The sequence below is a fragment of the Alternaria conjuncta genome (genome assembly GCF_024043145.1).
Source record: "Alternaria conjuncta strain BMP 0040 chromosome Unknown scaffold_1, whole genome shotgun sequence".
Lineage (NCBI taxonomy): Eukaryota > Fungi > Ascomycota > Dothideomycetes > Pleosporales > Pleosporaceae > Alternaria > Alternaria conjuncta.
The window spans coordinates 1,853,406-1,880,306 of NW_026250090.1; the positions used below are offsets into that span (position 1 = coordinate 1,853,406).

Consider the following 26,901-nt stretch of genomic DNA (forward strand, 5'->3'; position numbering starts at 1 on the left):
GACTATCTCGCGATTTGCCACGTCTCCAACCACGCAAGGCCACTGACCTCGCCCACTTCGATATTCGATCAACCACCGCGACGACGTTCTCACAATCGTTGTAAGCATTTTTTACGCGATGCGCGATGATCACAACACTCTGCGTACGAAATGTGACGGACAATTGGCGCCGCGGCAGGACGCCATATCCGTACGCGCAGCAACCCTCGAGCAAGCCCTATCGCCCGTTTTCCCATGGCGCATGTCGTCTATACAGACGGATCCTAGCGGTCGGGTATCAGGACCCATACTAGCACTATCGTGGCGTGGTGTGAGGGCCTGACAGTCCACTATTGGTCGTGACCCACCGTGCCACCATCGGACATGAGAGTCCGAAGAACCATCTCTTTGTCCCTCGACGCTAGGCAGCGAACATGGGTATGCGAACCGGTTGATCGTTGCCGTCGCCAGAATGCGGAGAATGACAACGTTCACGAGTCAAGGACACAATCTTAGTCCTATCGAGCTGGACTCTGACGTTCCATATCCCGTCCAGCCGCTGTCTAGCTAGAGATAGCGACACTCAACCAGTTATCAAGATAGGTATTACTGATATGATTCTTTGTCTTGGTCTTGTATAAGATACGCATCTAATCAGGCGTTCGAGACACCCATTGGGAGGTTCTTTTTGCATCTCCATCCTCACCCCACTCATCGCTACCATGCCAGACGACAGCAAAGTCATGTCGTCCGCCGACATCGAGGACACACATTCCGTCAAGATGGGAGAAGTTTCCTCAGCCAACGTTGATGTGGCGGCTGCCTATGCTCATCATCTCACCGGGCAGAATGCGTATACAAGAAAAGAAGCGACACGCTTGCGATGGAAGCTAGACCTGCGTCTTGTGCCTTTGCTCTGGTGTGAGTGCTTGTAAATCGAGATAACGAGAAGCGCTCGCTAATAGACACATCAGTCAACATCACGCTGGGCGCTATGGACAAAGTGACGACAGCTACAGCGGCCTTGTACGGCTTCCGAGCTGATACTGGCTTGACTGGAGATAGATACAGCTGGGTTGGTAGTGCATTCTACGTAAGTAACCCTACCCACCATCGCTTCTGGGGGGCTGACAATGCGTGTAGTTTGGTTATCTGTTCTGGTGCCTACCGAGTGGCAGCCTCCTTCAGCGCTTTCCGATCGCCAAATTGATGTTTGTCGTCCAACTGCTCTGGGGCTGCATTCTCATCGCGACGGGTTTCGCCAACAACTTTCCTACACTAATCGCACTCCGTGTCCTTCTTGGAGCTCTCGAAGCTCCTATCGTACCCGGCAATTTCCTTATCATCAGCATGTGGTACCCTCGACGTGAGCAACCTCTTCGAACCGGCTTGATGTATACGGGTCTTTCTGTGTGCTTCACTGGCCCAATCGGATACGGTATTGGATTTCTAGCTGGCGAACATCAATGGCGCGCTATGTTCTGGATCACAGGCGCAATGACCATCGTATGGGCTTGCGTAATTGGTATCTTCTTGCCTGGCAATCCTGTCAAGGCAAAGTTCGTCAGCGAGCGACAAAAGGCAATCGTAATTGACAAGATCCGGCAAGACCAGACGGGAGTGGAGAACAAAACGTTCAAGAAGGACCAGATGATTGAAGCGTTTCTCGACCCCAAGACGTGGCTGATGTTCTTCTTCCACATTTGGATCAGTAGTAAGTAAACTTGATGTGCCATCATTCCGAGTGTGGACTAACATCGCCTAGTCCCGAACGGAGGTTTGACGAACTTCACGCCTCTTATCATCAAAGGTCTCGGCTACACGTCTCAGCGTTCGACCCTCCTCACAATGCCTACGGGTATCTTGCAGACTGTTGCGTCCTACGTTTGCAATGGCGGAGTATTTCTGACTGCGAAGTACTTTCCAGCAAAACAGCTGCGAACGGCATGGGTCATGTTTGGTATCATCGTCGGCATGATCTCAGCAGTCTTCTTGTACGTTCTGCCGCTGGACAACTACAATGGGCGACTCGCAGCGTTGTACTGCTCATACTTCTACCTTGGCCCCTACATCGTCGCCCTCGGTATCAACACGGCAAACACCGCAGGCCACACGAAGAAAGTTACCGTCAATGCGCTCGTCTTTATCGCATACTGTATCAGCAACATCATCGCGCCCCAGTTCTTCAAGGCCGACCAGGCACCGCTATATCCGCTTGGCATGGGTGCTGTGCTGGGAAGCTACGTCTTGTCGATGATCACCATCGCCATGTATGCAACGTACTGCTGGTATGAGAACCGCAGGCGGGACCGCATTGACTCTGATAAGGGTGGAAGGGTGCATGCAGATACTGATTTCCGCGACTTGACCGATAAGCAAAATGTGCACTTTCGATACGTCTGGTGAATGTCACACAGGCTGGGAGCAGTTTGATATGAAGTTTGTAGTTACCACAGGTTCTACACAAATGAACAGATTCGTCACGAACATATTGCCATATCTGTGACTTATTTCCTCATTGGTCCGGCACGTGCTCTTCAGTAGATGCCACACATGACTAAATCTTGATTGATACACATAACCAAATCTTGAGTGATACACATTCGAGTAAAGACCCTGAACATGTCACGCAGAGTGCATGACAATTGGAAGTCGCAAAGCGATCAGGTGTGCGCCTCCGCACCGCAAAAGTGGACCCGTCCTAACGTTCGCTTGTCTTCCGATAGCGGACTCTGTCGGACTTGCAAGTGCGAGAGTGCGAACTGAACGAGGGCTCCACGCCTCCTTGTAGTGGAGAAAGTAGAGACCCTGTATTTGCCGGCTGACAATACTAGCTTCGCGTCTCGCGTGTCAAGCTAGGGTCACTGCGACATGAAGAATGCTTCTTATTGATAAATGATCAGAGGCACCTCGTTGATTGAGATACACAAATCTGCGAGCTGAATTGCTACACGACCATACGAATAACCTATTCTACATCCAGTATCATGCCAAAACTCGACATATCCGTTCAAGATGAGCAGAAGGCTTTCGAAGCTGATGTAGCTGCCATCGAAAAGCAATGGAGCTCTGCAAGGCAGTCGCATTTGAAGCGGTATGTTTCCCCGACATATCTCAAGCAGTAGATCTGCTTCGTGACAGATTTCAGCTGACCTCGTTGCCAGACCATACACTGCAAGCACTATAGCCGCGCTTCGTACTTCCATCCCCGCTCCCTCGGAAGCCTCCTCGATCCAGGCCATCAAGCTCTGGGAACAACTCAATGCACACAACAAAGCCGGCACATGCGAGTTGACATTTGGCACGACCGACCCGGTTGCAGTCTCGCAGATGGCCAAACATCAGCAGACTGTCTACGTGTCCGGTGCTCTATGCGGGTTTTCGGAAGTCGCACTCCCCGGAATGGACCACGCCGACTACCCTTGGGACACCGTGCCAAAGGTCGTCTCCAAGATCTTCAAAAGCCAGCTTTGGCATGACCAGCGTCAGCGACAGTACCGGTTACGACATCCGATTGAGAAGCGTGAAGAGCTGGAGAACTGGGACTACATGGCGCCAATCGTCGCGGATGGCGACATGGGCTTCGGTAGCCTGACTAGTACGATGAAGATGGCGCGAGAATTCGTGGACGCTGGTGTCGCGATGATACATATTGACGACCTTGCGATCGGGATGAAAAAGTTTACAGTCGGCCAAGGGCGTACGATTGTGCCGACTCAAGAGTATCTGGATCGTTTGACAGCTGTGCGGATGCAATTTGATGTCATGGGCGCGGAGACGCTACTGTTGTGCCGGTGCGACACGGACCATGCCGAGTTCATCACCAGTGTTGTCGACGAGCGCGATCACGAGTATGTGCAGGGGGCGACAACGACAGTAGAGCCGTTACAAAAGTGTCTTGCGGCTGCGCAGATGAAGGGGCAAGATTTGAAGGCTGCGCGGGACGAGTGGAAGGCAAAAGCGGGGATCAAGACTTTCGATGAGGCTGTCGAAGCTGTTGCGGCGAAAGAAGAGTTTGCCGCTTACAAGGCGGAGCTTTCGAAACGCCAGGTTGCTTCTCTATCAGACCGTCGCGGCATTGCAAGTAAGACGGTAAAACAGGATGTGTTCTTCGACTGGGAACTATCGCGATCAGCAATGGGACAGTACATGATCAAGAGCTGTGTCAAGGGTATCGTCGAGCGTGCCATCGCCGCTGCGCCACTCGGAGACGTGACCTGGGCGCGTATGGACTCTCCGAACTGGGACGACATCGTCGAGTTCCACGCCGAAGTTCGCAAAGTGTATCCAGAACGGCTCTTTGCCTTTGGCTACACCGGTGACTACGACTTTACGAAAGCCGGTTTCAGTGATGACCAGGTCAAGAATCTTCATCTCGATCTTGCCAAGCTAGGCATCGTGTGGCAGGTCCAGCCGATCTGGAGTCTGCAAGGTCTGAACATGGTGACGGAGCAATTTGCGAAGATGTGGCAGGACCAAGGTATCGCTGGCTACTTGAAGTCGGTGCAAGGCCCAGCTCTTAGCTCAAAACCTATGACTGATGGGTTTGAGAAGTTGAGTTACTGCGGTGGATATTTGGCGGATGCATTCTTCGAGACTGTCGCAGGAGAGTCCATCGTAGACAAAGGCAAAACAGCGTGATTGTAAAGTGGTTGGTAGCGTACAATATGAGTACACTAGTCCCAATGACATCTCTTTTCGTCGACTTGTCATGTCCAGCCCTCGAAATCAAACACACCAGGAAACGAGAGCAGGCAGTCGACAGCCATATCCTCAAGCCCAGAATCTGCATTTCCGTACTCAAATGGCTGCTGCATGGCAAATGGCATCTGGAAGTTTCCGTTGATCTGCTGTAGCTGATTGTTGAAGTCTTCCTCAGGTTCCTGGTGATTCGGAGCAAGCATGCCACGAATCGTTGGTAGCTGGGAAGGTTGCGCAGAGCGAGGGAAGTCTTCATTTATCATCTCATCGATCATGCGCAACACCGGACGATGCACTACTAGCGCGCGAACCTGCGGAAGGTGCTCTCGGATTGCCGTAACGGTTTTCTCTGACAGCCGAGTCGGTGGTTTGTTGGGTCGGTCAACCAGCGGGATTTCGCGCGCCAGTAGCTCGAAGACGTCTCGCAGGCATTCTGCCTTCGCCCACCTGTCTGCCATTATCGCTAGAATGTTGGAGCAGGCGCGGAGCGCGTCAGAGATATCGAGAGAGTAGTAATTGTCGGTTCTGTGTTCCGGCGGGGTAGCCCAGAAGCAGTACAGGAGTGTGATACCAGACTGGAATTGTACGAGGAGCTGCTAGGGTCAGCGCATGCGTCATCGAGTGCACGGAAATGCTTACTGCAAGCCATGGCTGAGCGATTTGACGATCGATCTGAGTCCTACGAAACATTAAGCAAGCCTGGCTGCTGGCTTGAACCGACCAATCGCCGGCAGATCCGATCACGTTGGCTTTTGTCGGTCGATAAAGCATGAGCAACGTATAGTGATAGATCATCGCTTGCCACCGTTGTGATGTATAACCTTTTGACTGTGGATCTGAAAAGTTTTGTACCCTAGATTTGAAGTTCTCCAGTTCCGCAAGTATTCTTATCCGCCAGTCTGAACTATTCTCAAATTGAGCTTGGTAATCCCATCGAAGCGTAACGGCGCTTATTTCGGATTGTATGCGCCTGCACTGCAATATATGAAGCGCCGAGGAGTTACATGTGTAATTCTCAGAGTCAGTCAAATCATGATTAGGCGGTGTGATGGCAGCGGCTCCTAACAGGTCATGATCCTCGATGTTAGCGAAAGGCCTTACGGTAATCATATAGTCCGGCACAGACGGAGGAAGATCGAAGGATGACATGACCAGCCGATCAAGAAGGTACGCGCACCAAAAGCATCGCCGTCGAACTTGAATTACCAGTCGTGCGTGAACGTCGGTTGATGGTGGTTCCGTCTCGCCGAGGTGTAATTGTTGCAGGACACATTGTCGTATCGCTGTGGACGCGAGAGAAATGATGCGCTCAGTAGAGCTCTGGTGTAGTGCATGCACGGACAGCAGTAGATATGCCTGCACCTGGAGGATTCTATCCGGTTGACGTAGCACAGCCGGCAAGAGTGCGATACCACTATCGTAAAATTCTCGAGCATTGAGCATTGCCGCATAAGGTTGACGCAACAGTACTAAAGCTGTCGCGTACACAAGATTGATGAAGAACCCTTGCCATGCTCGTTCTTCAAGGTCACGGGACAAACAGTGCTTCCACTCCGAATGCCATGTGAGGAAGGTGTCCCAGTGGAAAAAGGGATACTGGGCTTGAGCGCGTTCGCGATATGCGTTGAGCAATGATTCTTCGGGTTCCGGAGAGATGCTGGTCAACAATGTGTGCGCGCTATGCACTTCGACCTGTGCTGGTCGTGCGGCTGTTGGGGTACGAGAAGCATCGTGAGCTGGAAACTGCGCTGAAGGTGATGCGATAAGCCCAAAGATGAGATGATTCAAGTCGGGCTCATCATCTGTGCCCGAAGCTATTGCATAACCCGAAGATGAGCCGGAAAGCATAGATGACCGCCGCGGCGGCAGGGTTTGTTGAATCGAATGAGCAACTGCTCCCCCTGTGATCCCATCACCCGGTAACCCACTGCTCGCTGGGGACGTGTCATCTATGTCGTGATCTGGCCTGTTCTGGGTTCTTGCTAGATGATCAAGGCTCTGCTGCGGGTCTCGAGCCTCAAGCTCAGCAACACGCTCTTCCAGAATGCGCACATATTCGCTCTCAGCATGCGGCCGAGGCGCTGGCTGCGTAGGAAGGCATTCTTCGGCCCCTTTGACACAATTCTGGCACGGGCGGCTGTCTTCGCACTTCTGTTTCCGATAGCGACATCGCTGGCAAGCTAGTGTTCGTTGCTTTTTGGCAGGCGGCTCCTGCGGAGAACTTTCTGTATCATTGTCCATCGGGTGTAGTTCGCAGGCCTCGGTCCATTCTTGGATTCCGCTAGCGATGGCGGTGATGTTTGTTGCGACGGCATACCTTCACGCGTCCAGGGCGAAGGCCTGGATGACGGTGCCGATTGCCGGGGGCTTGCGATAAGGGGGGACGCGCCTTACCGGAACAAGCGAAGCGTCCACGTGACCAGCCCTCTCCATCACCAAGTCTGTGCCCCGCCCACATTTCTCCTGAATTAGAGCCGCTCCCGTGTCAGCTCAGCACTCAATCATGACCACCGTTGACCTGTTTCAACCCGAAGTTTACCCGTCTTCTCCTTCTACGAGGCCCACTCGCCCTCTCATTCTTGGAAGCCCTGAATCGACGCGATAAAGCTTCCTTCTGATACGGCCGTAGACCATACGGATTGGGAGCACGTTCGTACTCAGTCCCACAACACCCGCACGGTCCCTGCCAAACAAAAGTGTCGATTTCGCAACACTTTCCTGGAGATGCTGCATCAAGAAGACTACGCGTGCCAACCGTCTTACTTTCGGGTGCTTGCAGCTCCTGACACCATTGGAAGCGTGAGGCTTGATCCTCTAGTACAACGTCGTCCATTGTATCTGGAGGCCGCGTAACTTCAGTGAAGTCTCAGCCTCCTTCTGGTCCGCTAAACAGGTTCTAAAGGCCCGAGTCGGAATCGGAAGTGGAAGCAATGATCGTAATCAATCTGTCGCGATAGCATCTGTAGCGCGTGGGTCTGTGATGAGTAGTCGCCGATATAAGATGTGCAACACCTCGATGGCTCATAAAACAACTGCGCCTCTATCACAGCCAGCCGACCGAAATCAGCCACGATGCGCTTCGAATACTCTAGCTTGGCACTTTTTGCCGGGATTTCTTGGGCAGCTTCTTTGCCAAACACCACAAACTTGGAGCGAGAGACGCGCAGCCTCGATGAAATCTACCAGGCAGCTTTGGCAGAAGGTGGCGTTGTCACTCTTTGGCATGGCGGCGATGAGAAGACTCAGCAGAACAGTCTGAAGAGTGCCTTTGAGGCACGATTTCCTAACATGACACTCAATGTCACCGTCGACCTGTCGAAGTACCATGATGTCAACCTTGACGCACAACTGGCTGCCGACAATGTTTACGTCGACAGCATCATCCTGCAGACGCTTCACGACTACCCACGATGGAAGAAGCAAGGCGCTTTGATGAACTACGCACCATTGAACTTCGACAAGATCTATCCTGTGTTCAAGGACGCCGAAGCGGCTTACAGTGGACTGCTTATCTTTGATTGGGGGTATGCTATTTCTGGTAATGCCTCGACTTACATACGCTAATCAGCAACAGTATCTCTGCAAACATGAACAAGACGAGCACAATGCCGACTTCGTACCAAGACTTCACGAAGCCCGAATACAAGGACAAGATCGTTCTGACCTACCCTAATGACGATGATGCCGTCTTGTACCAGTTCGAACTAATGTACGTTCTCCCCTCCCGTCCTCATATGCCTGATCATTAGCTAACGACTTGCGCAGCATCGAAGAGCTCGGTGAGGAATGGTTCAACGCCCTGCTCGCCAACAACCCCCGCTGGGTGCGCGGTACGGCAACGCCTGGCACACTCATCAAGGCTGCCAACAGCAGCAGCGCGGTGACCTTTAGCTCGGGTTACTCATTCGCAGACCGACCACCAGTCAAGTACGCGCTCCCCAGCGACGCCAAATTTGTCTCTTGGGCTCAGACCGGCGCAATCCTGAAGAAAGCACCCCACCCTGAAGGCGCAAAGCTGCTCCACAGCTTCATGCTCAGCGACGAGAACCAATCTAGCCGTGGCTGGAGTGTCCGCGAGGATATCCCAGCACCAGAAGGCGCCGAGACGATCCTGCAGCAGCCCGGTACAGATGCGCCTGCGTTTGCTGAGTTCATGGCAGACCGTGGTCACGTTGAGAGGCGGAGGGACTTTTATGAGGTGAGGATTGGTACCGCGCAGGGCCTTAGCCCGCTCATTGACGACTTGTGAGCCTGCTGTGGATATACTAGTAGCGTACCTAGAATATGAAAGACAACCTGTAGATGTTAGCTTCGAAGATTGATCCTGTCGATAAGAGAAGCTATCAGCTGGCCTAGTGGATTCGGTCGTGGCTACCTATACTCTTTCTTGAAAGCTTTCTTATCCTCTTCTCCTTTCTCAATTCTACATGTTTCGTTGCGTTCGCCATCCGCGGTTGCCTAGCGCGTTCACACCGCGATAAACTCTTCTACCCCGATTCGGACAAGCGCAAAAGCGGCGAACTTATTTGCTGCCCACTTGGGCAGGCGGGTGGCACCAACCTCACTTCTCCGAGGATCGATACTGCACCATCTCACTGCGAAACTTACCAGTCACAACGTTCTCAGAATGTCTGACTCAAAGCGATCGTGTACTAGGTAAGTCGCAGAAGCCAACCATGCCAGCTCATTGATGCTACATGCTGATGCGAACCCAGGCTCTTCAACAACCCCGTCCTTTCCGACGTCAAGATCAAACAGACATATAACGGCCACACACGCGAGTACTACGCGCATAAAGCTGTGCTATGTCAAGAGTCCGATTACTTTCTGAATGCCTTCACCGGTAACTTCAAGGTGGGTCAACAAAAGTCTGAACGCAGGTCACGGGATAAACGCTGACACTTTGCAGGAGTCATCGGAAGCCATCATGGAATTACACGAAGACGATCCCGAACACTTTGAGTTTGTCCTCAAATTCATCTACACGGGCGCGTACAACAAGGACGAGATCGCAAAACTTGCAGGCGACGACAAGAACAAGCGCGTACTGGTTCCAATCGACGTGCACGCTATCGCTGACAAGTACGATATCGCTAAGCTCTACAAGCCCGCTGCAGAAGACGTGAAGGCTGTACTTATGGAAGCTGTCAAAGATCAAGACATGCTCACCACTGCAATCCACGCTCACTACGGTACCGAAGTCAACGTCGACGGGGCCATGGGACGTCTCGTAACTTCAGTTGTCTTCGACAAGCACAAAGACCTTGTTCCGACGAAGGTATTCGAGCAGCTGCTACTGGTATATCCCACCTTCGCCGCAGATGCTGCGCTACACTCTCAGCGAACGAAAACACTTGATCGAGCGGCTCTCGCTATCTGCATCCCTTGCAAGATGCAAGCTGTGCACGTTGAAGCTATGCGTAAGGCAGGCTGTACAACCTTCTTTTGTCCCAAGTGCGGCAATAGAAACATTCTTCCCAACACATAGTAACAACTAGTGACGACGAGCAAGGCTCTGCAGGTGGCATGGGAGCAATGATGAGCCTAAAAACCTCACGAGGGAGAGCAGACAAGTAATACCAAAGCTTCACTAGTGTCTTCCCATACAGCGTCCATTGTGGATAGAGCGAATTCACGCACAGGGATGTTACTTGCTCTGGTAAAGATACATAAATCAGGTCGAATACATTGTCTTTCTGCACCTGTACAATACGTGGCTATCCTTGCATCTCTAGGAACAACACAAATACGGTCCATCGAGTTGCCTGCGTAAAATCGATCAGTAGTGATCGGAACTGTTGCGGCTGAGGCTTCAGCTACTGCTGCTGGGAAGATTCATCTTTCTTCTAACAGAACGGCCTGGAACAAGTGACCAAATGCTGTTTCAATTTGACTTAGGATGTCGTTGCCAACGGAAACCTTTCTCAGCAATGTTTATTAGACGAAAATTTACATGAAGTGGTATATTGCATTCCTCTGTCACCAGACCGTTGGGGGCATTACACACCGTCGACGGAGCTACTGTTTGGTCTTGATAAGACAAACGGCTGTGACGGCGAGCATCACGCAAGACGAGTACAGCACGCACTGTCAGTATAGTAAATACATTGACGAACACGACCCTTTTATAACATAGAGAAAGAGAAAAGGCAGTACATGTGTCGGCGGAATAACAATATTTACATTCCCATACTAAGTGTTCATCTCATAATGCTTGAGGAGAATCGAGTCAAACTCCAGGCCGGCCTCTACCACGTATTCAATATCATTTTGCAGACAGGCATCCCAAAGGTCCGGGATATACACAATTCCATGTGGCGCTCCATGTAGAAGATATACTGCTCGAAGGTTGGGCAACCTCCCGATCCCCTTGGCCAGCTGTCGATTGGCCTTGTCCGCGACTTCTAGGTGCCAACTGCCATCATGAGGACTCGAGAGTTGGTCGTTGCTGAGTGCCAACAAGGTAATCGAAGTGGGTAAGCTTTCAACTACTCGAAGCTGGTAGTCCAGAGTCGGATCCCAGTGAGCTTCTTCCGAGGTGTAGGTTATCGTTATAGGCGTTTCTGTGAGAATCATAGCGGGCACTAACAGAGTTTGTAGCTTCGTGAACTTGTTAAGAGTACCAACTGCGAGAGTGGAACAGCTTTGGTCGCTGGACCTGGCGTCAATTGGGGAGAGCGAAAGATATCGCAGCGTATCCTTGCTCTGAAGAAGCGCTTCGCAGATACCGCCGCAGTCCAAAAAAAGTTCAGTGTCGTCAGGTTCGTCATAGCTTGATAGAAAACCCAGTTCGAAACGAAACTCCCGTAGTCGGTAGCACGATCCTACGGTCATGATTATCTGTTGCATCGATAGATGGCAGTCAACGAGATGAAGAGTGCTAAGATTTCGGAGCCCATCTCCTTCGAAAGGAAGCCGTATAGCCTCGAGGCCGAGAAGAGCGCGTTGTATATCGTACGGTTCGCGGTGACGATAGTGTTCCAAAGCTGGAAGATACCGAAAGGTCGCAATGCAATCATCGTATGACTCCGGTTCCGGATATAAACAGCGTACTCCGTTATGATCATCATTCATAATGAAACTGTCTGTGATGACGTTGATCGTAGTAAGTTTTACAAATTGACTGGGCCTGCTTGATCCAAGTTCAAGACCAAGAATTCTGCTCAGAGAGCCGTTGTAGGTACCGAGAGTCAGCTCTGATACGTTCGGACTCAACCAAAGCAAGAGCGTCATCTGCGCTTTCTCTGGGGCCCCCTTAAATTCGCGTTCCCAAATGCCTGCCACAATAGGATTGAATAGACCTTGCACCATGGTTGGCAGGCCTTCATCAATTGCTTCCTCTATCGCTAGCACCATATCATCGTGTTGTTCATCAAGGCCATCTTCCTTGGTTCTTCGGGCTAGCGGTTGATTACAACGGATGACTTGAACGTATTTGGCCAATTCTGATCGCTCTTTAAACGTTCGGAGGAGTCTCGTCAATTGGCGAACGATGCCCTGTTCGTCCATTGAGAACTCAAAGGGTGCTTCAGGCCCAAACGCTTGCCTCATCTTTTTCTCTTTTCTCCAGCCAACGACATGTATATCTGTGTAGAGCAGAGGTGTCGCACTCTTTCTGAGCCTTTTTGTCGTCTGGCAAAGACTATGTAAGCCCTTTCTCTTCGCACGGTCGTCGTCGTTGTGTTCCAGCCAGCTCTGGTCACAACGTCTCGGCAGATTGGAAAGCCGAATGTTTGGCCGAAGATGTCCAAAGATTTTATCGAGTAGTTCAGTGGGCAACGTGGTAAGATTGGGGGCAGCCTGATTCGGGCCATCCCAAGACATGACTACATCATCGTCCATCGGCGCGGCGCGTTAGCGAAGAGGTCAGAGGTGTAGGACGGCGATAGGTGAAGAGCACACAAGCGCGGATGACTTCGGGCAACCTGGAAGATTGAAGAGGATGGAAGACGTGATGATATTCGTGATTCACAGCGGTGGAGGAGAATGCTGACACGTCGCGAGACAGGGACGCGTGTTTGACGTGACCCGCTAGGGAAGTTTATCATCGGCGGTTCTCCGGAAAACAAGGGTCGGGAACCCGTCGAAGCGCAGATACAATTCTTGGAGGCTGCATTGTGTGTCGGGTCAGTGGTTGATGTACGGTTTCCTCGCTAGGTATGCGTTGGTTAATCATCGTTTCCAGAAGGGTTGGATGTTGGTGCGCCTTGCTTGGCGTCATCCAAATTAGGCAACTTGTCGAAAACCATCGATTGCGGGCGTCTACAATGTTACCACCGTCATCTGAACTTTCCTCCTGCTGTACCTCGGCAACTACATTCCGTTCGGCCAACTTCACTCGACTTGCGCAAGACACCCTTTCCAGGAAACATCAGAAACAGTATATCAATTGTAATACGGCTCATGCATCATAGCCATATACATTTTCTTTATGATCAAATACCGCGCTCCAACATCGCGCGACAAGAAGACCGACCCCGGATGACCTGGGACCTGAGTATCTGTGTCCAAGATCTTTCGCATCGTTTTCGCAGCGGTGAAGATGACATCGCGCGATGTGGTATGTCTATGACTTCAAAAAGCGCTGGTTGGTTTCGGTAGATCTCGCAGATGTAAGCATGCAGCCAAGTCGCAACGGTCACATTCCCGATGAGCGAGCAACACTATCAAGACATCGTCAAATTGACCTTAGATCATCTCCGCTGAACACCATTGCGACTGCGCTGAAGTCCAAGTGCAGTAACTCGGGTGATACTGTACTCGGTGTAGAGTAAGCGCTTGACGCGTCGCCTTCTCCTTTGAGTCGGACGATAGTGCCAGAAGATGGATATAAAGGCAAGAAGAATGCGTGAAGATCATGCAAGCACAGAAAAGACTCCCACTGTCTCCTCCGAATACACCATTCAGACCGACAAGTCGATCAAACTTCAGAATTCAAGACAAACGACACACCGAAAAAGTAAGACTCTTCCCATGGTGTCGCAAATTCCCAAAGCCTAACCAATTCCCCATTCAGTCCTCCCACAACCATGAAGCTCATCACCACCCTCACAATCCTCATTGGCATCAGCGCCACCACCGCCATCGCCATCGAGCCCCTCGAAGAAGCCCATGCGCAAAGCTGTGCCGCTCGTCCCTGGGGCTGCGAGAACGGCTACTGTTGGAAACAATGCGGCGACCCAGGAGAATGGTGCTGGCTGGCCTTCGACGGGGGTAACGGCGGTTGGGTGACGTGTGCAAATGATGGGGCGTGTAACGCAAACAATCTCCCTGGAACTGGATGTCGCGGCGGGTGCAGCTGCTGAGCACAAGAGAGGAATGTGAACGAAGGCGGCTTCTCAACTCCGCTGTATCAGCCCACCACTCATTTGGGCTCTTGGCTTCCAGGAAAGGTATCTAGATAGTGTTGGAGAACATCAATCACTTCTGCTTGAGGGCTTTTTGTGCTGCCGTTCCGCATCTTATGTGCGTTTTCCTGCTTCTTTCTTGTGGCTACCGCTTTGCGATGTGCTCGGCTCTTGACATGTAAACTCCAATCGTTTTCGGTGATAGACGTCGTGCCGCATGTCTCACAGACCTTCTTCTGCCAGAGGTCTGGTCGCTGGCCTAAATCGTACTCGCGCTTCGGTGTCAGCATTTCTGCTGCTGCCGGCGATAACGTCGAGGGTGAGGGAAGTGGTTGTCCGGAGAGGAATTGTTCGGTAATGGTTATGGAAGGTTTGACTACCTTGTCTTCCCATTCCGATATGTCGGAACCGTCGACTAGGAAAGTGTTATCCTTCTGGCCCGCACTGATCAGTGCATTGAGGAGCTTGATGCGGATCCATTTGATCTGCCGATTGGCGTATTGGCGGGTGGCTGCCTGTGTCTTCTCGATCGCGAGAATCTTAAGCTTCTCCAGTTCAGATGACCCCAGCGAGCCATCTGAAAGAGCACTTTGATACTCCAGGAACTCCTTATATCCTATGGATACCCAGATGCCGCGGGTCTGGTCGATACTGGCACCTGTGTCAGCTTCGTGGCGTTCACGGAAACTGCTAAGTTCCTCAACTTCAGAAAGTAGACCTCGGGCGATCATCTTATCAACGCGGCCGTCAAGACGGCGATGGAGCACGTCCTTGTTTGCGTGCACCCAGAACACAAGAGTTTCGAAACGAAGGCCTGACCGGTTATCCGATGTTGTTCCATCCGCCTGGGCAGCAGAGGCTTCGCGTTGAAGTTTCTGTTCTTTGTAAAGTTGCGAAGCTGGTTTGCCCGTTCTTAGATATATCTCCAGTGAACGCTGGATTTTGCGCCGTTCATTCGGATGCCACCGATCGGCCATGACAGGATCGACTTCCCTCAATTTGGTATGCAGGACATCGGTCGGCTCTTCTAGTATAGGCAGTGGCTGGCTGTTTTCATTCAGATTCAGTTCAGGCTCATCTGATAGCGCATCCTGGAACAAGAGCGACTGCGTGTAGTAATGAGTGCCACCAACTAGGACCGGCAGTTTGCCTCTACTTCTGATTTTATCAATCTGGTCACGTCAGTCTTCATCCGGACTGTATGCTGTTCAGCCATACTGTTCTCAAGGCCTCGCCCACGAATTTCCCCACAGTCCAAGTCTCTTCTTCAAGGCTAATGCAGCCTAGAAGATGATGAGGAACGCCTTTCGTTTCATCTTGCGTGATCTTGTTCGTAATAATAGGCAAACCACGATACAGTTGCATCGCGTCGCCGTTGATGATCTCGCCATTATACTTTCGCGCGATTTCTACTGCCAGCTACCTGTTGTGGTCAGCAAGATGAAGCGTGACTGGACAACTCGAGCTTTACATCAGACTTGCCAGTCCCTGTCGCACCGACTATGGTGATAAGAGGCTTACGCGGCGCTTGCGCCATTTTGATACTACTGAATGCTCTTGCGGACCGTAACATGCATTTCATTGCACGGCTGGCGGGCTGCCAATGACTGAGTGTCCGAAAATGTTGGTTAGCGTCAAGAGGGGTGCGCCTTCCCTCTTTGGCGATAGCGCAGTACTCGGACAATCGATGAACTCGAAGTGTCTTGTCCACAACGATCTGAAGTTTTCAGAAATCCTTATGCCACGCAAAGTGAGCGAAATGGTGGATAGTTGATAGCATCGCATATACTTCTGCCAGGCTTGCATATGAATTGGATCGTTCACGAGCGAGTATCGTGTAAGGATATGGGCGAAGTGTGGGTGCCATGAAATATAGTTGTTGAACAAGATGGGGTATCATCGTTGAGTGCCGCCCAAACGCCTGTTGAAACTCCATCGACACGCATTGTTGAAGCATGCCGAGATGTATTCTCTCCCACTCCTCTGGATTACTCCTTCTCCACCCTCTTCTCCGCCCCATAACCACCCTTACCCTCCAGATTCTGATACGACGCGCCCTCACCCTTCCCATTTCTGGGACCCCGCTCTGTCAGATCCTCCTGCAGCCACTTCAACACCAGCTCACCCAGCTGACTATTTCCCGTGTACATGCGCTCGCCCTGCTCGACCTTGACATCCATATCCTCGGTGCTGCCCCACTTCTTCACCTTACCCAGGCTCATGTGCACGAGATGTGTAGGCCACGTAGCGAGGTTGTCCAGGATATGCGTCGCGTATACGATTGTGCAAGGTCGTTCCTCCGTCTCCTTCTTCAAAAAGTTGAGGAAGTTGCTGCGCGACAACAGATCGAGATCAACGGTGATCTCGTCCAGCAGCAGGATAGTCCACGGTCTCAGCAGACCCATGGCAAGTTGTACACGCCTTCGCTCGCCGTCTGATACGGCGTGCATGCGCCAGCTGAGGTCGATGTCGAGGATGCGCACGAGTTCGTCGCGGCGCTCGGTGTAGTGGTCGCCGCCGATGGAGGACAGGAGCGTGGGCACGTCGATATCGGTGCGGACGATGGGGTTGAGCACCCATTCCAGACCAAGGTAGGTCACGCCCTCGAGGCCCATCTTGAAAGGGTCAATGCCCGCGATGTGGACGGTGCCGGAGGGGGCCATGCGCTTGCCGGAGAGAAGACGGAGGAGCGTGGTTTTACCCGCGCCATTGGCTGTGACCGTTAGTCAAGATCTTCATGGCCAACATTCACTCTTGCATACCTCCGATCAAAAGTGTTCTGCTGCCGGGCGGCAGGTCAAGGAAGACATCTTTCAGCCCACTCGAGCCATCGGGGAAGGCATAGCAGAGGTTCTTCACGTCAATTGACGGCGCGACTTCCTTGTTGTTGGCTGTGTTCGACATTGTAGCGTGGGATTGCGTGTATAATGGCTGTTACACCGGTGGTGGGAGGAGACTACATTTTGTAGGTAGCTTACGGTGGAGTCACCTCGGTGGGCTAGACTTCCAAGTCGACATGAGTGATGCCATCATTCCGCTGGGGTCCGCACTAGGCCTAAACAGGCAGGCACCGTCCTAGACCCTGACGGCACTTCGTCTCAGCCTCAGCTTTTTCAACCTTGCCCTTTTTTTGGAACTATCGTTCATAGTTTACAGGCACAGGGTCAGCTGTGCATGGTGGTCCGGTGTGCTCCGCGGCGCTATGTCATCACGCAACTCCGAGATCGCAATGCAGCCTCGCGAACGCCATTACCACAACAGGACTTGACCAATATCTACGAAGTACGCATGTGTGGATGGAAGGCTTAGTAGTCATGGGCATGGGGAAAGTATGTAATGCACGGAAAATGTATCGAGATTCATACTGCGCATCTGATCATGAACCAAAGCACGTGTAATTCGACAAAGCTACCGCCCACGCAAAACAAGACCACATGTTCCATATATACAACCACTGTCTTCCTCCTATGTACAATTGACCCATCATCCCCGTCTACTCAACATGACAAATCATCCTGGCGATACGCTTAGAGAGAAACGCAGCCGGAGCTGGAGTCCTCAAGGAAGAGACCACCGTAGATCTGGCCCTCGTCAAGGTTGGCCTCCTGGAAGCCAGCGTTGGCGACGTCGTCAGTACCGGTGGGCTTCTTGAGGATGCCCATCTGGAACTGGCCGAGACCAGCAAGGTTGACGGACAAAGGACCAGCGACCTTCCTGAGCTCCTGTTGGCCGGCGGAGTAGAAAATGGTGGTCTCGCTAGAGGGTTGTTAGTATATATTCTAGACTAGGAGTGAGAAGGAACGTACTTCTTGGTGTAGTCAAGGGTCATAGCAAAGTTCTGCCACTGGGTCTGGTCGATCTTAACGTTCCAGAGCCACTTGCCGGCACGGTCAAGAATCTTGAACTGGTCCTTGTCGGCATCGCTCTTTCCAATGAGAGATCCAGTCTGGAACTGAATCTGGTTGTTGCTGAAGTCGGCAGCCTCGTGCCAGACGTTGAGGTACTCGTGGGTGAGGTTCAAAGGCCTGGCAGAGTCCTGCTTGACACTCCAGTGGAGAGTCTTGACACCCTTGCCACCCTCGCCGTCAGGGGCATCCTTGAGGAACTGGAGACCGGCGCGGCGGAATCCCTGCTGCTTCTGGAAAATGGACTCATCGGAGATGGTCACCTCAACAGCCTTGAACTTGTCGCCATCGAAGCGCGAGGACTCGTTGGGGAACTTGAGGATCTGAGACCAGGTCAGGTTGTTACCCTTGACGAAGTCGGCGTTGAAGAGCGTGTTGGTGGCCTGAGTGTCGAAGGAGACGGGTGTCATGTTGGCAGGGACACGGCCGTCGAAGACGATGGGGCACTTGGGCTCAGCGGCGCGAGTGACATGGGGGTGAAGAGCGGGTGCAGCCAGTGCAGTGGAGGCAACTGAGGCCAAGGTAATGAGCGTAGAAGTGAACATGGTGATGGTTCAGAAGAATGTAGTAGAGACTGTGGATGCGCTGGATGTGGATGAGACGACAATAGTGGGTGGGTGGAGACACTCTTTATACAATTCTCAAACGCGTCACTGATCGCTTCCTTACCCCAAGTCCATCTGAGCACGGTTCACATTAGATGAACATGTCGGTGCCCACGCGTCCGGCTTGTTCCATGGCCGAAATATAGGGATACCCGCGCTTTCATTTGGCGTACTGCAGAAAGTAGACAGCTAACCAATGGCACGGGCAGGAGAATAGTGATGGAATATTCTATAGTAGGCCCGACGACGTCAGGGTAAGGCCGCATTAATATAGGTGAAAGACGCTGCTGTCATGAGGCTCCTTAACCGGGATGTGGGGTAATGTGCACGGCTGCTGGTCAAGTACCGGACGGACCGGCAACCCGTTGCTTTTTAACCTGGGAGCATTAAGAAGAGGAGTCGCGCCGACTGTTGTACCTCAGATGAGAACGGTCCTTTACCGTTCACCGCACCTCATTCCAACTTTTCATCACATCGCCATCCTTTTCGAGCAAGACCTACTGCCTTCACTGCCCAAAGCGCAATTTCATGCGTGGAGCAGCAGCGACAACCGACATTCTCAGAAAGCGACCGAATCAGGCCGTCAAACACACCGGCGCCGCCAAGTTTCATCAACACCGGGAATGCGACCGAGTCGTAATGATCTGAACAAGCATGGCTGTCAGCAATGGGCTGAATGTGGTTCTAGAGTCGTTCGCGACGCTGGGCATAATGTTGAAATGGAGAGGATATAGTGGTGTCAAGAGTTGGCAGCAGCCGTTCGGCGACGCGCACATGGTCCAAGCGGAACAACTGTATGCCGCCCACCGGCAGCGGAAGGTCAAGCCTCCGCTCTGGACGAATTCACTCAGAATCGTCCATCTACCTACCACGAGGGTACCTCAAGGGCCGAATGCGCGTCGGGTAGATGTGAAGATGTGTGCTATTATCATATACAGGTCTAACGCCCGCGGTATCATACCGCCTCGCAGTTTATGCCCTGCGTCTATGCTCAAACTCTGTTCATTACATATTCGCCCAAGAAGCCCATCGGCCTGATGTCCATCTTCCTGTCAACATGACGCTTGCTCAACGCGCTGTTTGCGACGCTCCACATATCCAAAATGATGTGCCAACCCAGAACGCCATGCATGAACGTGGTACAAGCAACCGCAACGCCTCCCTATGTGTCACTGGTCTCGAATACATGTCCGTCTCTATACGCTGACGTATGAGTGTTTCTACATCTCTTGTGGGGTCAGCCAGGTGGCTTCGACGCAACCTTCGTAAAACTCTCTCTGGCCATTTTGTCCCTCGACACCAAAGCCCATGTCGCGGAGCTTTCCGGTGTCCCAGCCACTGACGAACTCGCCTTGACCGCCGTTTTCTCGGTCGACAGCATCGCCAAGCTTGATGTAGTCTGCGTGACGACAGACGGTCTGCGAGTAAGACCATTGGAGGCAGTTGCCGTCATTAGCGCACTCTGAACCGCACGAGCCGGCGTTACGATGTGCGGGACGATCGTTCGGTACGGGCGCTTGCGAAAGGTTATCCCACCATTCTTTCGAGGGACCCTGTGATAGAAAGCCGTGGGTGTAGGAGAGGAACGATGAGTAGGTAAATGGTTTCTATGACGTGGTGTTAGTCAGGTCACTTGGATCGGAGCTGAAGGCTGCTTACCGTGTTGTACGGCCGTGTCCTTTCCCACCTCCATAAGTCTTCCATCTGCTGTGGCTTGAGCTGGTGCAGCGAGAGCATTGGCACGCACCACTTGTCGCGTGTGGTGGTCACATCTTTAAGCTTGTCGCTGGCAAAGGTAGGGTACATGGGCTCGAGCTTGTGGCCGGTCGCGTTCTGGATGGCGTAGGCAAGGACAGCGTCGCCGCGCTGTTCTTCCTTGACCCAGTTCTCGTATCGGACGCCTAGTCGGTTTTCGCGGGGGATCTCGGTTGAGCCGGGGGTCTTGCCTGGGATGAGTTGCTTGACAAGGCCCTGGGAGAGGACGATTCCTGCGCCGCCATAGGCGAAATGGCGGCCTTCAGAGCCCTTGTGCGCCTCGCCAAGGTAATGTGGCTGCGAGGCGTCAAGCTGGCTGAGCAGGCGGAAGAGCGTGTCCCAGAAGAAGTAGACGTCCGACTCAATGAAGACAAACCACTTGGCTGCGGGGTTGGTCATGTATGCCTTATCCACCATGGGCAGATACTTGAAGCGATCGAGCTTGAAGGACCGCTGCTGCTCCTTGACCGTCTCGCCGCCTTCATGTGCCTTCTTGTGCTCGACGTAGATTTGGAAGTCGACGTTGTCTTTCTGGTAGCTCTTGGGGAGCTCTGCGAGGATGTCGATGACATGGCGGTCGCCCAATCGCTCTTCCCGGTCGCCCACGATGATCAGATTCGTGATGCAGCTCGATACCGTGCTCAGGTGTGCTTTCGTCTCATGTGCCCCGTCCGATGCGACCTTGAGGACAACCTGCACCTCTTCCAGTAGCTTGGTAGGGAAATTCTGGCAGTAGTCGAGCTCGATTGAATTGGCGGCTTTGGTTTCGAGGGGCGGGAAATACGACTTTGTCTTCGCTTTGTGTACGGGCGCCTGGGGATGTGACCCTCTCCGATGCGAGAGTGTGTATGCAAAAAAGAAAAGAAGGAGGCCGGGGAAGAGAAATCTCCATGGCCGCCGTGCCAAACGGCCAGCCAGCGGTTTCAGCATGTTGCCGTCGCTGCGGCCGTGGGGGATGGGCGGTCGCTAGGGGCCTGGGGAGTCGCCGGTGATAGGAAGCGATGCTATGAGGAGGAAGGTGCGATGGACAGGCGGGCGACGTCACCGTGGCACATTGAGCAGGCGGTTGGTGGTAGGTGGATGTGGAGGTGTCGACGACGATGATGGCGCATTGGCCCTGAACCGCCGTCCTGCGCGACTTGCGAATCCAGCCAGGCTCCCTGACACGCGAACCCGCTAGCCGCCGGCGCTTGGCCTTCCCCTTGTGTCTTGGTGCTCCAACACCCCAACCACCTGCAAACCTCAGTCCTTCCATCATCCTTCACCCGTTATTGCTATGCGCGACATCGCCATGCGTGTTAGGTGCAACAGTGTCGACATCTACAGCGGGCATGTAGAATCCTGGCGACGACGTGTCCGCCATTCTCATCGACTTCCTGGAAGAGTGGGAGCTATCCGTATCCGTCCAGTGGAATGACCGCTCTTCAAACTGGTTGTACTCTGGGTCGTCCTCCACGTCGGACCAGTTTGGTAAGTTTTCCATGTCAAAGTCATCCGTGTCTTCGTGGTCGGTTCTTGAAATACTGTCTGGGTGTATCGAGAGGCCAATGGATTCCAGGAACAGATCACATGAGTCGGCCGATCGTGTTATGAAGGAAGGCGCGCGCTCCATGTCCACAGCTCCACGCTGCCGAGTTGCGTGTTCCCGCTCGACGAGTTGCGCCGAAGAACACGCGAACGACCATGCTGAGGTGCTCTCTTGACTGGTGAGGCTAAGCGTTATTGCGTCCGCATGGGATTCCATGTCCATCATCGAAGAATAGAGACTCGGCCTTTCGTGCACGGCACATTGATCGTGTCGACATTCGTCTCCAGTACGGTTGCGTTCAATCCTGTTCTCCGGGCCACATACGAAAGACCTACTCAAGTTCCTAGTCGTACTAACAAGGCTCATAGTTTTTGGTCGCGCGACGCCTCGTGGAAGACGTCGATCATCTTCCTCAAATGTATTTCCCGCAGCAAAAGACGAAGACAGCGTCAGTCTCTGGCCAATGGTGCGTAGTTCGTCCAGCGGTAGCCTGTGTACGAAACGCAATATCGCAATATTGACTTGGAGACCTGCATACGCATTCAAATCGCTTATACGCTGATTGACCATATCCTTTCTCGGAGCGCTGTCGATGGATGCTCCACCTCGCTTCACTGGTTTGGGGCATGTGTGGTCGATTGGCGCGATCGGTGGCGTAGACGGCGACGTTCGCGCTTCGTTGTGGGACGTTGCTCGGGTTTCTATTGTCGAGGTAGATTTGCTGTCGGTGTCGTGTTGCGCCAGAGAAGAGCAAGGGCTTGATTCGCGCGACCCTATGGACTCGCCACGCGCTTTGAACATGGAGATCGACAGTCGACGACTTAGCGAACGAAAGAACTGCTTGACTTTGCCCATCGGTAAGCTTGATATTCGCGACTTAATCATAACGCTGGTTGAAGAGTAAAGTGTTGCACTAAAATCGAGTAATTGCGGTGTAGTATAGGAGATCGACTGTCATAGCGCATTCGTGGCTTCTTTCACAAGTCCACCGTAACTCCCGCTCGCAATACGTTTCTCATTCCTCGCACCTGAATTCACCGACCGCAACGATCACATACGACAGCTGTCTTGCCACGACGTTCCGCTTCACGAGCACCTCGTCGCAATACCACATCCGAAGCTACACAGTGTATCGAAATAAAGGCGTGGGAGAGAAAACACAAGGGGAACGATGATGTTGGAAATTAGCTTCGTACGATTTCCCGATACTCACAGCGGCGATGTGACTCGCGTGAGGTATATAGTATGTGCTCTGTTACTGCACTACTCCTCAACCCGAAGACCATACTTTCATATTACTGCCACTGATCCAGCCGCCAGCAACATACCCACTTTACTCCTCAAGCAAGACATCGTAATAAGCAATCGCAATACAGTCACCATATTCTATCATGAAGTGTCAGCTTCTCTCCACCTCACTCCTCCTAAGCCTCGTCCTCGCCGCACCAATCGCAGAGCCGAGCAACAACGTACAGCGAGCTGACAAGCAATCCTGCTCATCAAAGCCCCACCCAACTCTAGAAGACTTCCACAAGGCAGCAAAGAAATGGTGCGACGACCACGTCCGCGCCGACGCTCCCAATCCTCCTCTCCTTCCCAAACCCGTCATCGACCCTCACAACAAGCCCATCATGCCGCCTCTCACCGCCGACTATGCCTTCAAGCTGCCCAATCCCGATAAGAAGAAGCCTGACATCTCTCTCGCTGTGACTTTCGAGATTCACGGATTTGCGCCTATTCAGCGTGATGACTGTTACCTTGGATTTGGCATGCAAAACGGCTGGGATAATGGGCGGAAGAACGATGGAAAGGTGCAGGAGGAGGAACAAATTGAGAAGGGTAATGTATGTACGGGCCCAGGTGGGAAGACACTGGTTCAGGGTTGGGATCAGTCGGTGGGTTGGAATAGTTACGGTGTTAGCTTTAAGTGAAAGTAGGAAGGTTTCGTCTCATAGTAGTCACGGAAGTGTGAAGAAGGGTGTTTCTAGTGTCTTGTATCAATTATTCTACGATGGCTTGCCGGGTACGTCCCAGCAACACTATTCGATCTCGCTGCCATTGATATGCCCGGGAGGTCGTCGTTAAGACCTGCAACAACATTTGATCTAACCAAGTGCTGTCATAGGTATATATCCTCTCCTGACCGACCTCTCCGACCACCACAAACCAGTATAAAGTCTCCAAACCCCTACCTTACACCTCCGCGCGACATGGTGATCACTCCGTAGTCGGCTGAAGCCTCAGGGTAATGGAGGGCGTAGGTTCAGATGACTACTTGACGTCGTCGTGGTCCTCCAAGGTCACTTCCCGAAGGCCAATGTCGCTATGCATCAAGGCGCAGTGGGCGATGCGACATGTTACGAGCTAGCTCAATGGCGGGTGCGACATTAGACATCCGGTGCTAGAAAGTTCGCAATGACGTAAGTAGAGTATCGGTTATTCTCCCTCGCCTTCGACAGGGTTATTTCTCATTCACTTCGCCGTCATCTACGCTGCCTATTAATTAGGCCATATATGTCACGTGCATCCTGGGGCGCTAAGCGCCTAGTGGCTCTACCTATCTATATCAGCTCGGTCTGCCCCTCTAACTCGCTCTTTTCTTCTCTAACTGTTTTCACTGCCTTCTCCACAGCTCATCGGCTTGGGCTCACTTTAAGGGATTCTCTTACTGATGAGTCACTTCGGATCACATATCAAGGTTTCACGGGATCTTGAGTGCTTCGTTGTGCTGGGGGTATGTGCGAGGAACTGACCAAGGTTCTTGGAACGTTCGCCAGAGATTCATACTTCGACTCGGGTCTGACAGCCCGATCGGAGTCTCGCTCGCAGTGCAGTTCATTTCTCAGGTTAGTTCCCACGGGAACTTACACGCCTGAAATGGTGGGCAAGTCTGATGTGCGATTTGTCCTTTGTACGCAAGCGATGAGTTGATACACGGGCTTGTTCATCTCCGGTCGCCTGCAGCTCTGGTGTCAGCCATGAGTATGCATCGCGGGATGGATCATTTTCATTGAGTACCTTTCCCTAGTGGCGAGGCTTGAGGAAGGTGAATACATCTTTACTTGATACGTGGAAGGTAGTTCTCGCATTTCAGACATGGGATGAGTTGATTATTAGCCACTGACGTCAGATACTGTGCGAAGATACCATCAGGATACGCGAAATCCCTTCGTCGCTCCAACCCGCATAACAGATGATGAGTGCGATATTGAATCATTAGTATACCAGGTTCACATGCAACGTAAGCTTTTGCGGACACATCGTTTTATTTGTCGAGGTTTACGGCGACAGTGTTGCCTCATAGCGGCGACATCAACATGTCTACTCACTCCCTGTACATCCAAAGTATCCTGTATTCATACACGCGGATTTACGTATACTTCATCATCCGCCTAATTTGCCGCCTTCGTGAGCATCCTCATTCGTTAGTGAGGTCGTCCTGTAATAGATGGGAAGCTGGACTTACGAAGTGGTGGTCTCACTGTTTTTAGGGGAGAGCGCCAAACGCCGAGTCGAGAAGAGCATGGAGTTTCTCATCCATTTCAGCTTTACCCTGAGCGAGTTCAGCTTTAGCCTGAGCGAGCTCCTCCTGGAGCCTAGCGAGCTCTGCCGAAAGAGCGTCTCGACGGACTTCTGTGGCGTCATTCCTCGCACGTTCTTCGCGGGCCACGCTCTCGATGTCCTTGAGCCAGACACGCATAGCGCGACCTCTACGCCTGAGCTCTCCTAACTTAGCGCGTAGCTCGTCGGCGTTGCGAAGCGAGCTACATGGTTAGACATGACCGTATTACAGGACTACAGGGGGTACTTACTCGTCTTGCCCGAACAGAAAACCGTCTGGTAGATCCAGCTGGGCGAGGTAAAAGCGAACCTTCTCCTCGTGGGTGGCCTTGGGGTCTGGAACGCTCAAGTCGTCGAACTCGCAGGCGTCTGCATGCGGGGTGTCGGGCTGAGCTGGCGAAGCCGATGGTGCACGTCGCGGCGATGCCGGTCGAGCGCGTGGAGGGGAGTGCGAACCGGACATGTTCGTGATGATCTTGGTCAAAGACGAAATCGACGAGATTGTGACAGTTGGTGTGAGAAAGACAAACTGTTGTCGCAAGGCAGACATGGGAAGTGGGTCCAAGCGCTACTAGGCTACACTACCTCGCGCGGTGAGTGACCGGGTGCGGTGCGTGTATTCATAGAGTCACGTGCCTTCGTGAATACCTAGGTAGTCTCCACTTGGCCACACCACCCCTGGCGATTATCATCTTGAGGTTACCGGGTGAGCATTGCCGTCAAGATAAGCATCGCTTGTGACGATCAGGCGCGGCGACTTCAGGAATGGCAGGGCGCCTCATCGTGCTCACGATCTCTCATGTAGACCGCAAGGCCAAGGTATCACCTAGTCGTCGATCGTGGACGAACGACACGCGGTATGCCGCGGCGACCTTTGGAGTAAGTGTTTTGTGTTAAGGATCCGCTGAGATCCTCCTGGGGTGGCTCCGAATGTGCAAGCAGATACCATGTACGTGTTTGTAGACTGTATCTTTGTGATTAGTAGAGATAGTGTCTTCATTGTGGTTGTGTGGTTGGTAAGCTTCCGGCTATTCCTGCCAATCAGGACGGCCCCGCTTCCGGTACTAAGGTAGCCTACATCATCACCAGTTGACATCCCCCTTCGCATGTGTGCCCGACATCTTCTCAGCATTATTCGACATCGGTTCATCTCAAAAAACTATCGCAAATCCAACTCAACACATAAGACGCCCATGATGGCAAGCACTAGCGAGTTGCGTCCTCACCAGCTTTCCATCATGTGTAGTAATGATAAGCTGACAAACGCAGTCTAATACGACTGGCACAGAAACTCGTTCGCGATGGGCCATGCAGAATAGAACATACGGCACGCCGTGTACGCGGCCTTCTGAATGGAAAGTATGCATTCGACACACTAAACGCGAATCATGTTTGGGAACTGGAGTTGCGTTACCCACAGTATGAACCTCCTCCTCGTGAGAATGCTTTCGTCATGCTGAACACCAAAGGTTCTTCGTACCAATTTCCAGCTTCACCCCTCACGCCAAGCTATCGCGAGG

The 26,901-nt window shown here is 52.4% G+C and overlaps 12 protein-coding genes across 12 annotated transcripts; 5 read left to right on the top strand and 7 right to left on the bottom strand.

Annotated features, from left to right (window-relative positions):
• Positions 1–1,476: 1,476 nt before the first annotated feature.
• J4E85_000681 (uncharacterized protein) lies at positions 1,477–2,385 on the top strand (the record flags this gene model as incomplete). The annotated part of the gene is made up of 2 exons (XM_051464971.1): positions 1,477–1,693; positions 1,745–2,385. 2 exons carry the CDS (start codon positions 1,477–1,479, stop codon positions 2,383–2,385), a joined length of 858 nt encoding a protein of 285 aa, XP_051331492.1.
• Positions 2,386–2,966: 581 nt separating this feature from the next.
• Positions 2,967–4,620, top strand: J4E85_000682 (uncharacterized protein; the record flags this gene model as incomplete). The annotated part of the gene is made up of 2 exons (XM_051464972.1): positions 2,967–3,073; positions 3,144–4,620. 2 exons carry the CDS (start codon positions 2,967–2,969, stop codon positions 4,618–4,620), a joined length of 1,584 nt encoding a protein of 527 aa, XP_051331493.1.
• Positions 4,621–4,688: 68 nt separating this feature from the next.
• J4E85_000683 (uncharacterized protein) lies at positions 4,689–5,475 on the bottom strand (the record flags this gene model as incomplete). The annotated part of the gene is made up of 3 exons (XM_051464973.1): positions 4,689–5,273; positions 5,320–5,359; positions 5,402–5,475. 3 exons carry the CDS (start codon positions 5,473–5,475, stop codon positions 4,689–4,691), a joined length of 699 nt encoding a protein of 232 aa, XP_051331494.1.
• Positions 5,476–7,752: 2,277 nt separating this feature from the next.
• On the top strand, positions 7,753–8,929 carry J4E85_000684 (uncharacterized protein; the record flags this gene model as incomplete). Its single annotated transcript, XM_051464974.1, has 3 exons — positions 7,753–8,204; positions 8,255–8,389; positions 8,446–8,929. The coding sequence occupies 3 exons, from the start codon at positions 7,753–7,755 to the stop codon at positions 8,927–8,929; spliced, it is 1,071 nt and encodes a 356-aa protein (XP_051331495.1).
• Positions 8,930–9,307: 378 nt separating this feature from the next.
• Positions 9,308–10,257, top strand: J4E85_000685 (uncharacterized protein; the record flags this gene model as incomplete). Its single annotated transcript, XM_051464975.1, has 4 exons — positions 9,308–9,336; positions 9,396–9,534; positions 9,590–10,112; positions 10,169–10,257. 4 exons carry the CDS (start codon positions 9,308–9,310, stop codon positions 10,255–10,257), a joined length of 780 nt encoding a protein of 259 aa, XP_051331496.1.
• A 1,259-nt stretch (positions 10,258–11,516) lies between these two features.
• Positions 11,517–11,991, bottom strand: J4E85_000686 (uncharacterized protein; the record flags this gene model as incomplete). Its single annotated transcript, XM_051464976.1, has 2 exons — positions 11,517–11,666; positions 11,734–11,991. 2 exons carry the CDS (start codon positions 11,989–11,991, stop codon positions 11,517–11,519), a joined length of 408 nt encoding a protein of 135 aa, XP_051331497.1.
• Positions 11,992–14,044: 2,053 nt separating this feature from the next.
• On the bottom strand, positions 14,045–15,564 carry J4E85_000687 (uncharacterized protein; the record flags this gene model as incomplete). Its single annotated transcript, XM_051464977.1, has 3 exons — positions 14,045–15,199; positions 15,246–15,446; positions 15,499–15,564. 3 exons carry the CDS (start codon positions 15,562–15,564, stop codon positions 14,045–14,047), a joined length of 1,422 nt encoding a protein of 473 aa, XP_051331498.1.
• Positions 15,565–16,015: 451 nt separating this feature from the next.
• Positions 16,016–16,931, bottom strand: J4E85_000688 (uncharacterized protein; the record flags this gene model as incomplete). Its single annotated transcript, XM_051464978.1, has 2 exons — positions 16,016–16,740; positions 16,790–16,931. The coding sequence occupies 2 exons, from the start codon at positions 16,929–16,931 to the stop codon at positions 16,016–16,018; spliced, it is 867 nt and encodes a 288-aa protein (XP_051331499.1).
• A 623-nt stretch (positions 16,932–17,554) lies between these two features.
• Positions 17,555–18,477, bottom strand: J4E85_000689 (uncharacterized protein; the record flags this gene model as incomplete). Its single annotated transcript, XM_051464979.1, has 2 exons — positions 17,555–17,783; positions 17,834–18,477. The coding sequence occupies 2 exons, from the start codon at positions 18,475–18,477 to the stop codon at positions 17,555–17,557; spliced, it is 873 nt and encodes a 290-aa protein (XP_051331500.1).
• A 1,280-nt stretch (positions 18,478–19,757) lies between these two features.
• J4E85_000690 (uncharacterized protein) lies at positions 19,758–21,222 on the bottom strand (the record flags this gene model as incomplete). Its single annotated transcript, XM_051464980.1, has 2 exons — positions 19,758–20,144; positions 20,197–21,222. The coding sequence occupies 2 exons, from the start codon at positions 21,220–21,222 to the stop codon at positions 19,758–19,760; spliced, it is 1,413 nt and encodes a 470-aa protein (XP_051331501.1).
• A 1,989-nt stretch (positions 21,223–23,211) lies between these two features.
• Positions 23,212–23,751, top strand: J4E85_000691 (uncharacterized protein; the record flags this gene model as incomplete). Its single annotated transcript, XM_051464981.1, has 2 exons — positions 23,212–23,664; positions 23,701–23,751. The coding sequence occupies 2 exons, from the start codon at positions 23,212–23,214 to the stop codon at positions 23,749–23,751; spliced, it is 504 nt and encodes a 167-aa protein (XP_051331502.1).
• A 1,556-nt stretch (positions 23,752–25,307) lies between these two features.
• J4E85_000692 (uncharacterized protein) lies at positions 25,308–25,844 on the bottom strand (the record flags this gene model as incomplete). The annotated part of the gene is made up of 2 exons (XM_051464982.1): positions 25,308–25,584; positions 25,633–25,844. 2 exons carry the CDS (start codon positions 25,842–25,844, stop codon positions 25,308–25,310), a joined length of 489 nt encoding a protein of 162 aa, XP_051331503.1.
• Positions 25,845–26,901: the final 1,057 nt, after the last annotated feature.